Consider the following 12,291-nt stretch of genomic DNA (forward strand, 5'->3'; position numbering starts at 1 on the left):
ATTCTGATAAAATACAGGTAAGATAAAATTTCCCACCATAACACCTTTTGTGTGTATAGTTCAGTTGCATTAAGTACATTTATGTAGCCTGTGAATGGATGTCGCCACCATCCATCCACACAACTCTTCAACTTACAAAACTGAAACTCTGCACCCAATATACAGTAACTTCCCAATTCCCCTCACTCCAGTCCCTGGCCACTACCATTATACTTCCTGTCTTCATGAATTTGATTACTCTAGGTATCGCATATAAGTGGGATCATAGAGTATTTGTCCTTTTGTGACTGGCTTACTTCACTGAGCATGATGTCTTCAAGGTTCTTCCATGTTGCAGCATGGGTTGGAATTTCCTTCCTTCTTAAGGCTGAATAATATTCCACTGTATGGATAGACCTCATTGTGTTCATCCATTCTTCCAACGGTGGACACCTGGGTTGCTTCCACCTTTTGGCTATTGTGAATAACACTGCCATGAACATGGGTGCACAAATACCTCTTTCGGATCATACTTTCAATACCTTTGGATGTGCACCCAGATGCGGGATTGCCTGCTGCATCATACAGTAACTCAATGTTTACTTTCTTGAGGAACCACCATACTGCTTTCCACAGCAGCAGCACCTTTCACATACCCACCAGCAGCGCATAAGAGTTCCAGTGTCTTCACATCCTTGTCAACATTTGCTGTTTTCTGTTGTTTTGATTGCAGCCATCCTAAGGAGTGTAGTCCTTTTCATTGTGGGTTTGATTTGCACCACTCTGATGATGAGTGATGTTGAGCATCTTCCCGTGTGCTTATTGTCCGTGTATCAGCTTTGGACAAATATCTATTCAAGTCCTCTGCCTACTGTTTGATTGGGTTATTGGTGTTATTGCTGCTGACATGTAGGAGTTCTTTACATATCCTAGATATTAACCCCTTATACAATTTGCAGATGTTTTCTCCCATTCTGTAGATTGCCTTTGTACTCTGTGGTGTCCTTTGATATACAGAACTTTTTTATTTTGTTGTAGTCCAGTTTGTCTATTTTTAATTTATAGCCTGTGCATCTGGTGTTATAGCCAAAAAATCAATGCCAATTCCAATGTCCTGAAGCTTTCCTCCGGTTTTCTTTTAGAAGTTTGATAGTTTTCAATTTTATATTGATCCACTGTGACTTAAATTTTGTGTTTGGAGTTATGGAAGGGTCTAACTTCATTCTTATGCATGTGGATACCTGGTTGTCCCAGCACCATTTGGTAAATAGACTGTCCTTTCCCCATTGGACAGTCTTGGCACCCTTGCCAAAAATCATTTCACCATGTATGAGCAGGTTTTTATCTGGGCTCAGTATTCTATTCTGTAAGTCTGTCTATGCCAGCACCATGTTGAGAGAGTCACAGTAGTGCCCACAGGCCAGGGGCTTTCAAGAAGATGTCACCCAAGAGGGCAAGGCAGAAATGGGACCGCCAAGTCCAACTGCAGTAAGCAGAGGGATCCACAGAGGGGAGGCCAGCCTGGGCCAGGGCTACCAGGGCTCTTCCTCAGAGCCATGATCAGAGCCTGGCTACCTGTGCTCTGAGCCTGGGAGGTGGCAGAGGGAGTTTACCTAACGTGGGACCAAATTTGTTTCTTTAGCTAAGTAAGCTCCAGGGTGGGTATTATAGGGACAGGTCAACCTGCTGATCCGACCTGCTCTTGAGCCCCATGGGTTTCTGTGGGGTGAGCATCTCTGTCCTGACAGAGCCCAGGTTTCTAAGATACATATTTTCATACAGCCTGGGCCCTACACACCTCCCTACACACTACCATGCACACTCCACACCAGGGGCGGTGCAAGGCACTTCCTAAGAGAAATTTGACACCACAGGATTCCCATCTTGACTGCTGTTTTCAGAAGTCAAACTCCTGGAGAAACGCCCTGCATCGTGCTGAAGGATATTCACTTGTAACCATCACAATAAGCAAGAGCTGTCATCCCATTTTATAGTTAAAGAACCCAAGGCCCAGAGAGGCTGGGCAGCACACCAGCATCACACAGCCAGCAAGGGAGTGGAGTGGCTCAGACCCAGGCCTGTGGAACTCCAAGCCCTGAACTTTCCTCCCTGGGACCTGAGCCCATGCCTGAGCAGCACCCTGCAGACTCCCTCCAGGACGATTGTGGCAGGCAATGCAGGGGAGTGGTTCACGTCCTGCTGTCAGCGGGCCTCTCCCATGTGCAAGGCTTTTCCTCCATCCTAAATGATTACCTGGCAACGACACTGTAGACTTCATGAGCTTAGTTTCTCCTGGATGCAGTCTGCTCAGGGATTTTTCAGAGATACTGGCCTCCTGTGCAGCTTCAAACTGCAAAAGCTCTGCACATAATTACAGCTACAGTTGCATGCACAGCCACTTGGCACCACAGGCGATCCTACAAACACCTCTGCCAATAAAGCTTCCTAAACACTGCCAGGATCACATCGCTCTTCTGTTCAAAAACCTTCAGTGGCTCCCCACTGCCTGGACACTAGGTCCAAGCCCTCCAAAGCACTCTGTGATTCAACGGGTCCTCTGTTCCCAGTCCTCCAAGTGCACAGGCACCACGGACTGCCCACCTCCAGGCCCTGGTACAGGTGCCCCTGCTCACCAAATGGCATCCCTGTTAACTTCCAATGCTCTGCCCAAATCTTACTCCTATTCAATAGTTCGCCCATCCTTTGGTCTTCTTCCTCTGCAAATCAGAGAGGAGGCCCTTCCTTTCCTTATCTTTAGGGCCCATTTCACAGGTGAGTAAAGCCCCAGGGTCAGTGTCAGCCACACCCAGATCTGTACCCCATCCCTGTCCCAGGCCATGTGTGACCTTAGACAGCTACAGCAGCTACAGCTATACAGCCTCAGTTTCTTCATCTGTCACATGGGCCAACAACAGATCCTTCTCCTAGGGTGGTTGTAAAGTCCTAATGAGGTCAGGCATGCAAAGTGCCTGTCCTATCCTGGCAGGGCTGACACTCGATAAACTATCACAGTCAGACTCCACCCATGTCACCATCAAAATCCCACAGCAGATGCGGCAGAGAACAGATGGGTGGGCCTTGCCTGTCACAGGTGAGAGGACCCTAGAACTAACTAAACCCCTATTGACAATGCATTCTGAATACCAACTGCATTCCAGGGACTAAAATAGGCACCTTGATGTGATTCTATGTAGATAACACACAGCTTAGAGATGTGAAAACTGAGGCTGAGTGAGGCCACTGATCTGCCAAAGTCATACGGTGGGCAAGATCCAGGCCAGACAGGAACTGACGGTGGATCAGGAGACATTCCTTATGCTGCAGCCCCTCTGCTGCCTCAAGCCCTCTCTTTGGGAATCTGGCGGTCCATGCTGAGAACACAGACAATCTGGCCCCCAATCCCAGTATCTGGCACCTGCTCAGTAGCGCTGGTTTACCTGGGAGTGGCTGGAACACACCCTGGTTCTCCACCTCAACAGCCAAGTCAAAGTGGGAGCAGTCGCTCAAGGTGACCACCTCGCTGGCCCCGCCGGGCATGAGGCCACTGATCCTCAGGGGCAGCTCCAGGGCCTGGCCCACACGTGCCTCCACCTGGCACGGGGCAAACTCCATGCTGTGGGGCTCGATCACATACACCTGGAAAACAGGGGCATGGCCTGGGCTCAGCTGCCTCCATGGGAGAGGCAGGGCCTGTTGCTCGGATTTCCTAAGAGCTGCTGTGTGCTGAGCACTGAGGATACATCTGTGAGAAGCCTGTCGCAGGCAGTGGGGTGATTCAGGGACAGACAGCAGGGGAGGCCTCTCCGAGGCGTGGCCTAGGAGCTCAGACCTGAGAGCCACAGCAAAGGCAGCCAGGCAAAGCCTGGGGGAAGAACACTCCGGGTGAAGGGATGGTGTGTGCAAAGGCCCTGCAGCACCTACCAGGCCAGCACCTTGGAGGAACATGGAGTCCAGTGTGCTGAAGTGCCCTGTGCAGGGGCAGTGGAAAGAGACGGGGCTGGCAGCCATGGTGAGGAATCAGTATTTACTGTGGCTGAGCTGGGGGACCTCAGAGGTCCCCACCACCCTGGCTTCTGTGTATCGATCAGCAGCCAAGTGAGCAGTGTGGTGAGGAGGCTGTTGGAAAGCCCCAGAGAGATGCGACAGCTTGAGCCAGGGCAGGCATGTTAGGACCAGTGAGATGTGGGATGTGTTCTGAATGTCTGGCTCATCAGATGGACCAGTAGAGCTGCTGGAGCCAGGAGAGAGGTAAGCACAGCCATGATTGTATAAAACTAGAATCCCACCTCCTGGTTAAGGAGGGGCTCTCCTCAACCCCACTCACCTGGCGAAGCACTGGCCTGAAGGGAAAGGGCCAGCTCCTTTACAGCGTGCTGGGTCTGAGTACAAGCCCCGCCGGCTGGCCCCGGAAGCCAGGTTCTACCCAGGACGCACGCTGCCTCCTGAGGAACTGTCCTCAGGATCTGGCTGGGATGCTGGGCGAACAGCGGCACAAGGGGAAACTGGGGTGAGAGGACAGGGGTCCCAGTTTATCCCAACGCTGGACCTCATGCTTCATCTCAAGGGCCTGTGTGAAGCCCCCTCTCCATGAGAATCAGGCCTCACGTTAGACAGAGGTGGCTCTGGGTCTCAAGCGGAAGACTGGCCAGCCTATCCATCCCTGTGCCCAATACTGTAAGAGCAGGCTGCAGCTGGACTCCACAGGGCATCCCTTCCTGCTCCAAATGAAGGAATAAAGGGGCTGAGGTCAGAGCACCAGGCAAGTATGGCCTGGGGTCAGGGGCCACAGGTGGGGCTGGCAGAGGCTCAGCTGTGACCACCACCACCTGCCGCCATTGTGAAATGAGATGGCCCCATGTCATTCAGGGCCAAAAGCCAGGTGTGGGGACCTGTGCAGGGAACATCTGCCTTTGTACCCAAAGGTGAGTGAAGGGAGAGGAGTCTGGCCTGGTCTCTTGGAGCCTGGTGGTGCCCTTTCACTGTGAGTTTACAACCCAGTGCTTGGTGGACCTTCCAATTGGAAATTACGATCTTTCAGGTCTGGGGAATTTTCTAGAATGGCTCTTAGATTATCTCCCCTCCAGAAACCCAGCCCTGTGGACACTGGCCTTTCTGGGCCCATTGCTGGCTGGTGTGAGACATCCTGTCCATCTTCCTGACATGGCCATGAGCTCCTAAGGGAAGGGCTGGGGCTTCAGCTGCTAAGTACAGGACCCAGGGTTGGGGGTGTTTCTGAGTGAAGTCGAGGCTTGCTCAGAGCGGGCGGCTGGAGACCACCATCCAAGCCTTCCAGGGGATGTCTTGGCCCTGAGCTCCTACCTTCATCTCACCGAAATGGAGTGGGTTCTGCACATCATGTGCCTGGATCACACTGAGCCCGATGTCACTGCCTGTGGTCATCACGCCCTTGACAGTAACTGTGGCAACCAGGTAGCTTGACGAAGACCAGCTGAAGTTCCCACTGCCACCGTGGGCCTGCGGAGGAAAAGCCATCACAGGACCGGCCACCCACCCTCAGCCTGCTGGGGAAGCCAGAGGGTCAGAGACACGTGCGTGTGCATTCACGCACTCATACACATTTATCCTCACACTCATGGGTTCACCCACACACACACTCACCATTCACATTCACACTCACATGTACAGCTACTTGCCCATTCACTCACACATTCACCCTCACACTCATGCTCACTTACCACTCACACCCAGTGCACACCACATATACCTACTCACCTGCTCACACACTCATTTACTCTCATGCTCACCACTCACACCCACAGTGCACACACATACACCTACTCATTCGTATACTTGCTCACACTTACATTTACCTTCACACTCACACTTTCACCCACTCACCATTCACACCCACAGTACACTCACATACATTCACCTACTCCCACCAGCTTATCCTCACATGCACACAAACTTTCTCACACATACATACATTCACACATATACACTCGCACCAATACACTCAAACACATACACACTCTCGCAGGCTCTAAAACACCTGTGGCCACTTCCTCACTGACACACAAGGTCGACGCCCACAGCAGGGAAAAATGTGGCATCAGCTAGGGTCTGGCTGGAGGTTCTCCCTGCCCTCACTCTCTCTGTCCTGTCTCGTTTCTGTCCTCATACTCTGGGGACCTCAAGAATGATGCACACAAACACACACGCCCATGACAGAGGCCCCAGAACCTGGTGACACCTCCCAGAGCTCAGGCCGGAGTGGGACGAACCCTTGGTCACCGAGCCAGTTGCAGGATGCTGCCTCCCTGACCAGACACAAGCTCCCAGCACACACCCCTGCCCGCTCCTCATTGTCTGCTGGGAGGACAGCAACCGCGCCTCTGCTCCTAGACCAGAGGAAACAACCGCAAAACCCAAGGGGCCAGAACGGTGATGCACCTGAGCAGAAAGCCAGTGCCAGTGCACAGACAGGACACCTGTCACCACTCCATGGGACAGCAGGACTGATGTGCCCTGCACTGACCACGAGGACTCGAGCCCTGTCTAAGGCGAGTCCTGCCAGCTAACACCAGGTGGAAGCATTAAGGTCAGAGCAGTGATACGTCCCATGTGATGAGGTTGGAGATACTTATCCCCTAAATTTTAATGTTTTTTCTAAGGGTGTGTATATATATATATTGCTTTCAAAAAATTTTTTAGAAAAATAAACGTTAATGAAATTCAAAACGGTATTTCAGGTTTTCTTTATTGTATTTTTTCTCTTTTTTTGGGTAGAGATGGAGGTCTCCCTATGTTGCTCAGCCTGGTATCAAACTCCTGGGTTTAAGCGATCCTCTCACTTCAGCCTCTGAAAGTGCTGGGACTGCAGGTGTTAGCCACCGCACCCTGCCTTATTCTCAATTTTTTCATTGTTGGTTTTTGTTGCTTTTTTTTCCTAATTACCAGAATGCATTGCTATGATGGAAACCTCAGGAAACAGCAGAAATCATAAAGACTGTGATTTAAAATTCTCCACGACTACTAGAGAGTAATACTAAAAGTAATAGAATGGACAAAAAGCCACAATCCCATGAAAACACCAAAGGAATGCACGCAGAGGTGAGGGGTCTCACGTACCTTTATTGTGTACTGATAGGTACCCGTCTTTGGTTGCCACGGAAATGTCAAGATGCTGGGATACAGGGTGATGGGAATGTGAATTTCCACCTCCTGCTGGTTCCACACAGGCACCTGTAGTATGTGGACCCCTCCATCCTACAAGAGGTGAGGGTGCCACACGTAACCATGACAACCATGTCATCATCAGTCTTTCCCAGTCACTGGAGCCCCACTCCTCCCTGGGAATCCGGCCACAAAGGTGGATTTGGGAGGAGAGTGGAGAGGAAGGTGCCAGACACCCTGCCACCCTCTCATTCTCCAAGGGGATGACTTTCTGAAGTGCTTTCTGGAAATGCTGCCTGACTGAATCCTCAGGGCACCCCGGCAGGATGGAAGTGGTATCCACCCCAACTTTACAGATGGGAAACTGAGGCTTGAGAGCTAAAGCAGCCCGCCCAGCCCCCAGAGCTGAGGAGGCCGACTCTGGCAGGAGTCACTGTCGGTGCATGGGCATTTCTTCCTGTTGCAGCCTGCTGCCCCTTCCAGACCAGGAGGCCTTCTGTGCGGGGTAGGAGAATGGGAACACCCAGGCCGATTTTCTGATCAGCAAAGCTCTGCTCCCTAAGGCTGATGGGCTTCTTAAAGACAAAGGAAAAAAGAACCCAGGATGCAATTAGCCCAAACGGGCAAAGGGATGCTGGTGGCCCAACTCCCTGGGACTCGTGGCCCTCCTGGGCTGACATTTCTGCCTACAGAGTGGGGCTTCATAGGCCAAGGCATGACGCAGGGGAGGCACCAACTTGCCTGGTCCACCACAGAGGTGAGGGCCGCGTCGATGGCCGTCTGTCCCCTCTTTAGTGCCCTGATGCGATGGTACGACCCATTCTGGGAGGACGAGAGCACCTCAAAGAACTCAGCAGGAAGCACAGTTTCAATTCGGATGTTCTGGAAGGCGAGGCAGGACAGGAGAGAGGTGCTTCTGGGGTGACTCCAGAAAGTCAGAGTTTGGACACGAAGCTACAGGACTGAAACCCGCAGCCAGGCCAGGCCAAGAGGCCCCCTGGGGCTCAGCAGCCTCCACTAGCAGCAGACGGGTGGGCTGGGCCCTGGAACAGAGGTCTGATCACTATGGCCTTTGTCCCCACCAAGGCCACCCTCCCTGCGTGGCCTGATGACCTGCGCTCCTATTTCATCTCCCCGTGTGGCACCTGGGGCAGCTTGGAGCCTACCGAGGTCTCAACAAGGAACCAGTAAATACAAAAAAAGGACATCATGTCCCCTACAGCTAACTGCAAATGGTGACCATCCCAGCCCTTGTTTGATAACACAAGCAAAGCAATGGCTTCTTCAAGGACACCGAGAGGAACCTCGCCTCCTTCTAAAACCTCCAACGCCACCTGAAGGGCCTGGAGGTGCTCACTGATGAGCCTGGAATTTCTCCCGGGGGACAGAGAGGCAGCCAAGACTCCTGCCCATTTCCCCATCTGTCTAACACCCCTTTCCAGAACCAGAAAGTGTGCTGAGCTCGGCCTCTGTCATGCAGGGTTCCAGGTATTTCTGGGATCCAGTACGGAGAAAGCCAGGACATGCTACCTGACTCTCTGCAGGGCAGGAGGAGAATGGATTCTGAGGTCCCTAGCTTGGGGAAAAGGGGGCAGGAGAGTGGCAGGCAGAGACCTCCTCCCTATCCCCCTATCCTGGAGCCCTGCCGCTGTGGCAACCTCTGCCCTCCAGCTCGACAGGGGCTCTGCAGCGGGGCTGGTGTGCAGGCTCACAGGCTCTGGAGATGCCCTGGGATGCCTCAGCAGTGTTTCCCACAGACCCGGGAGCGCCACTAGAAACAGGACCCTCCTTGGTCAGCCTGCATGGGGGCTCCTGTTGCTTTGGGGGCTGCTCTTCAGCAGATGTGTCAGACAATGACCCCACCTCATCCCCCAGCCAGGACCTGAACAGGCACTCACGTCAGATACATAGACCTTGTTGCTGAACTTGTCAAAAACTTCGATGGTGATTTCATACAGGCGGCCGATCTCCAGCACCCACCTGTCACCAGGGTGAACGGCGAACCCTAAAACAGGCAGGGGGAGCCTGAGCACTCAGGCCTCAGGGGCAGCAGGGTGGAAGAGGATGTGACTACCACCCTCAGCACAGGGGCCCTCAGCATCCACACAGGAAGCCCCACTCCACCCACCTGGAGGCCCCACACCACCCACCTGCAGGCCCCACACCACCCACCTGCAGGCCCCACACCACTTACCTGGAGGCCCCACACCACCCACCTGGAGGCCCCACACCACCCACCTGGAGGCCCCACACCACCCACCTGGAGGCCCCACAACTATGGCCCTGGCCTCCTCCACAGAGAGGGACCTGCTGCTGAGGAGCGGAAGTCTGATGCACCTTCAGCCCTAAGTCCTGAGCTGACCTCACCAGGACCAACCCTGGACTCATCCCACTCTGTCTGATCAAGGCTCTTTCAAACTCATTCCCATCCTCAGTGGGTCTACACTCAGAATCCAGCAGCTCTGTCCTCAACACACAGCAGGCCTATGCTCTGAACCCTCGGCAGGTCTACGCTCTGAATCCACAACAGTTCTCTGCTTTGAACTCTCAGTCCTGAGCTGACCTTGCCAGGACCAACCCTGGACTCATCTCAGCAGGTCTACACTCTGAAGCCTGTCATTGAGCACTCTTGCCATATGAGTCATCCCTGCCCTCCCAGGTTTTCAGTCTCCTCCAACACAGGATACCACAGCACTCTTGCTGCCCCTGGGATGCCCAATGTACTTTCTCACCTCCACACCATTGCCTAAGCAATTCCCTCTGCCAGGACACCTTCCCGCAAAAGAAGCTCTGTCTGAGAAAATGCCTGCCTTCAATATCGTCATCAGGTTCCTCCCCTCCCTGCTAAGGTACCTGCCTACTGTCATGTCACCTTAGGGTCCCTCTATAATTGAGCTGACACTGGGCCCCAACGTCCAAATGTCCATAGCAATGGTCAGGTCTGGGCAAAGCCGTGGTATGAAAACCCGGAGGGTGCAAGCCCCTCACCACTCTACCCGGTTCTGTTTCTCTCCTTGCTGAGCCTGCCACCTGCCTAGCTTGGCTCATTCTACCTATTTCTACACCAAACAGGCAAGGGCTGGTGAGTGCCCTGGGCAATGGTGGTCATAGCAAGTGGCAGAGCCGGCCAGAGGGAAGCATTTTCTGTGGAGCTATTGCTTCTTTTCTATTTTTTAAACTCATATAGTCACAACTGAGCAGCATCCGTGAGGGCCCAGGAGGCCCACACTCACCCAGGTATCCAGGTTCGACCACGTAGATGGTGCTGTTGGGTAACCTAGAAGCACCTTGCATGCGAATACCTGAATTTTTAATTAAGGGGCAAGACATATGACAGCAAATAAACCGGCTGGCTGGCCAGTTTCAGCTTGGCTCAGAATCCTGATCATCAAGACATCACATGGAGAGAAGAGGGGATGAAAATTCCCCTGGCTTAGGCCACGTAGAGCAAAGCACTTTTCAGAATCAAAGGCCACACTGCACTTGCCACACTAGCAAAGGGGAATCTCTGTGAGGGACACTGGAGACCACACAGGACACATCAACAAGTCTGGGGCATCAACACTCCATTATGCTAGTATGGAAACAGCCCCCGCCAGGCCCCCTCTAAGAAGGCTGCAGGTACTGGAGAAGCTTCCGGAGACAAGGAAAGACACTCAGCTCCTGCCATCACCTCCCACTGCTGGGAGCCTCTGGGGTGAGTCACCCACAGCCGTGAGCAATTCCACTCAGCAGTGCTATTTCAGTTCTTTCTGATTTTCAGACTGTTGAGGGGAAATGGCTATTTTTAGCCCTGCCGAGCTTTCAGGGAAAAAAATGACTTGACTTCCAAACAGCAGCTCCGCCATGCCCATGCACACACACAAGACCAAGAAAAGGATATTCCGGTGGCCAAGGACGAGGCTGCTCTGTCCCAGCTGCAGTGCAGTGACCATCGATGTGTCCTGGGCCAAGATAGCCACCGGCCGGGCTGGGTCTCCTTCGGGACCTGGGATGCTGTTCTGAAGCTGCAACTCGTACTGATCGGAAGGCATGGAGAGTTCTGGCCACCAAGAAACAAAAAATAACAGGGAAAGAGAGAGCAAAGACAGGAAATGTTAGAAACCAATACACTCCCACTGCCACCCCAAATCTCTGCACCCTATTGTCAGTACAGCTGACACATTTTCTTAACTGTTTTCGGTGCTTTAAATTTTAATATTGTTCTGCATGCTGGTGGACAAAACTGACACTCCATGAATTTTCAGAGGCAATCAGTTTTTCTGTGACTGCTGTAAGCTGTTTAAAAAAAAAATTAACCAAATCTATTTGCCAACTGCTTGGAGAATATTAACATTATGCCATTTCTGAACATTGCAAAGTAAACTCGGCTTCTACGTAGAGGGGCCTGTTTGGGGGCACTGGGGTTCTTGCTGGTTCCATCCAGCCTCTAGGGGTTTCCCAAGAAGCTCTGGTCACTGGTTTCCCATGGGGTCTGTAATTGCAAACAATGAACTCTGCTGCCATCTTCACCAGCTTCAGTGTTCCCCTGCCCTTCACACCCACTTGGCAGAAAAAGAACTTGCCCAATGTGGGCTAGGATGGAGAAGAGTTTCCCTGAGAAATAACAGTTCTATAAAGCGAGCAACATCAACATCCATCTTCCTTGTCCTGTGGGCAGAGACCATAAGCACTTTTGATAGCAATGGTGACTGCTGAGCAGGGATCAAGATGCCTCAGAACAATGAGGTGTCTCGTGATCACATTCCCTCATATCCCTCAATAGCCCTGGGAACACACACTACTGAGAGCCACATTTTGAGGATAGGGGACTGAGGACACCAAGATGAGCAGCGTGCTCACTGTCGTGCAGCTAGTGGAAAACAGAGCTGGCATTCTGATCCAGAGAGCCTGACCACTTTCACCTTCACTCTCCTAAGTCCATGGGGCTTCCTAACCAGTCACCCATTCACTGTCCCCACAGGTGGGACATTCTAGCCCTCCAGCAAGAGAAGAAGACACAGGGAACAGCAGACAACAACCCTGCCCGGCCCTCCTCTCAGGCCAGCTCAGGGTTTCAATACCCCATAGAGGGTGCCAGGTCAGCGCTCCCAGAGGAATTTCAGCTAAAGCATGTTTCAGAATCTCCAGGGATTCTGACGAGAATTCTAAAACAGAGGCAACTTGCCTAGCCCT

The 12,291-nt window shown here is 52.4% G+C and overlaps 1 protein-coding gene across 1 annotated transcript in view; it reads right to left on the minus strand.

Annotated features, from left to right (window-relative positions):
- The window catches only part of NUP210 (nucleoporin 210), a 106,131-nt gene that overhangs the window by 53,456 nt on the left and 40,384 nt on the right, over window positions 1–12,291 (minus strand). The window contains exons 7-13 of the mRNA XM_032149776.2: window positions 11,000–11,158; window positions 10,350–10,418; window positions 9,015–9,121; window positions 7,858–7,998; window positions 7,072–7,209; window positions 5,299–5,454; window positions 3,417–3,615 (exon numbers count right to left, since the gene is read on the minus strand). Coding sequence (XP_032005667.1) covers window positions 3,417–3,615; window positions 5,299–5,454; window positions 7,072–7,209; window positions 7,858–7,998; window positions 9,015–9,121; window positions 10,350–10,418; window positions 11,000–11,158 — 969 coding nt within the window. The remainder of the gene's footprint in view (window positions 1–3,416; window positions 3,616–5,298; window positions 5,455–7,071; window positions 7,210–7,857; window positions 7,999–9,014; window positions 9,122–10,349; window positions 10,419–10,999; window positions 11,159–12,291) is intronic.

This window comes from Hylobates moloch, unplaced genomic scaffold (assembly GCF_009828535.3).
Source record: "Hylobates moloch isolate HMO894 unplaced genomic scaffold, HMol_V3 SCAFFOLD_4, whole genome shotgun sequence".
Lineage (NCBI taxonomy): Eukaryota > Metazoa > Chordata > Mammalia > Primates > Hylobatidae > Hylobates > Hylobates moloch.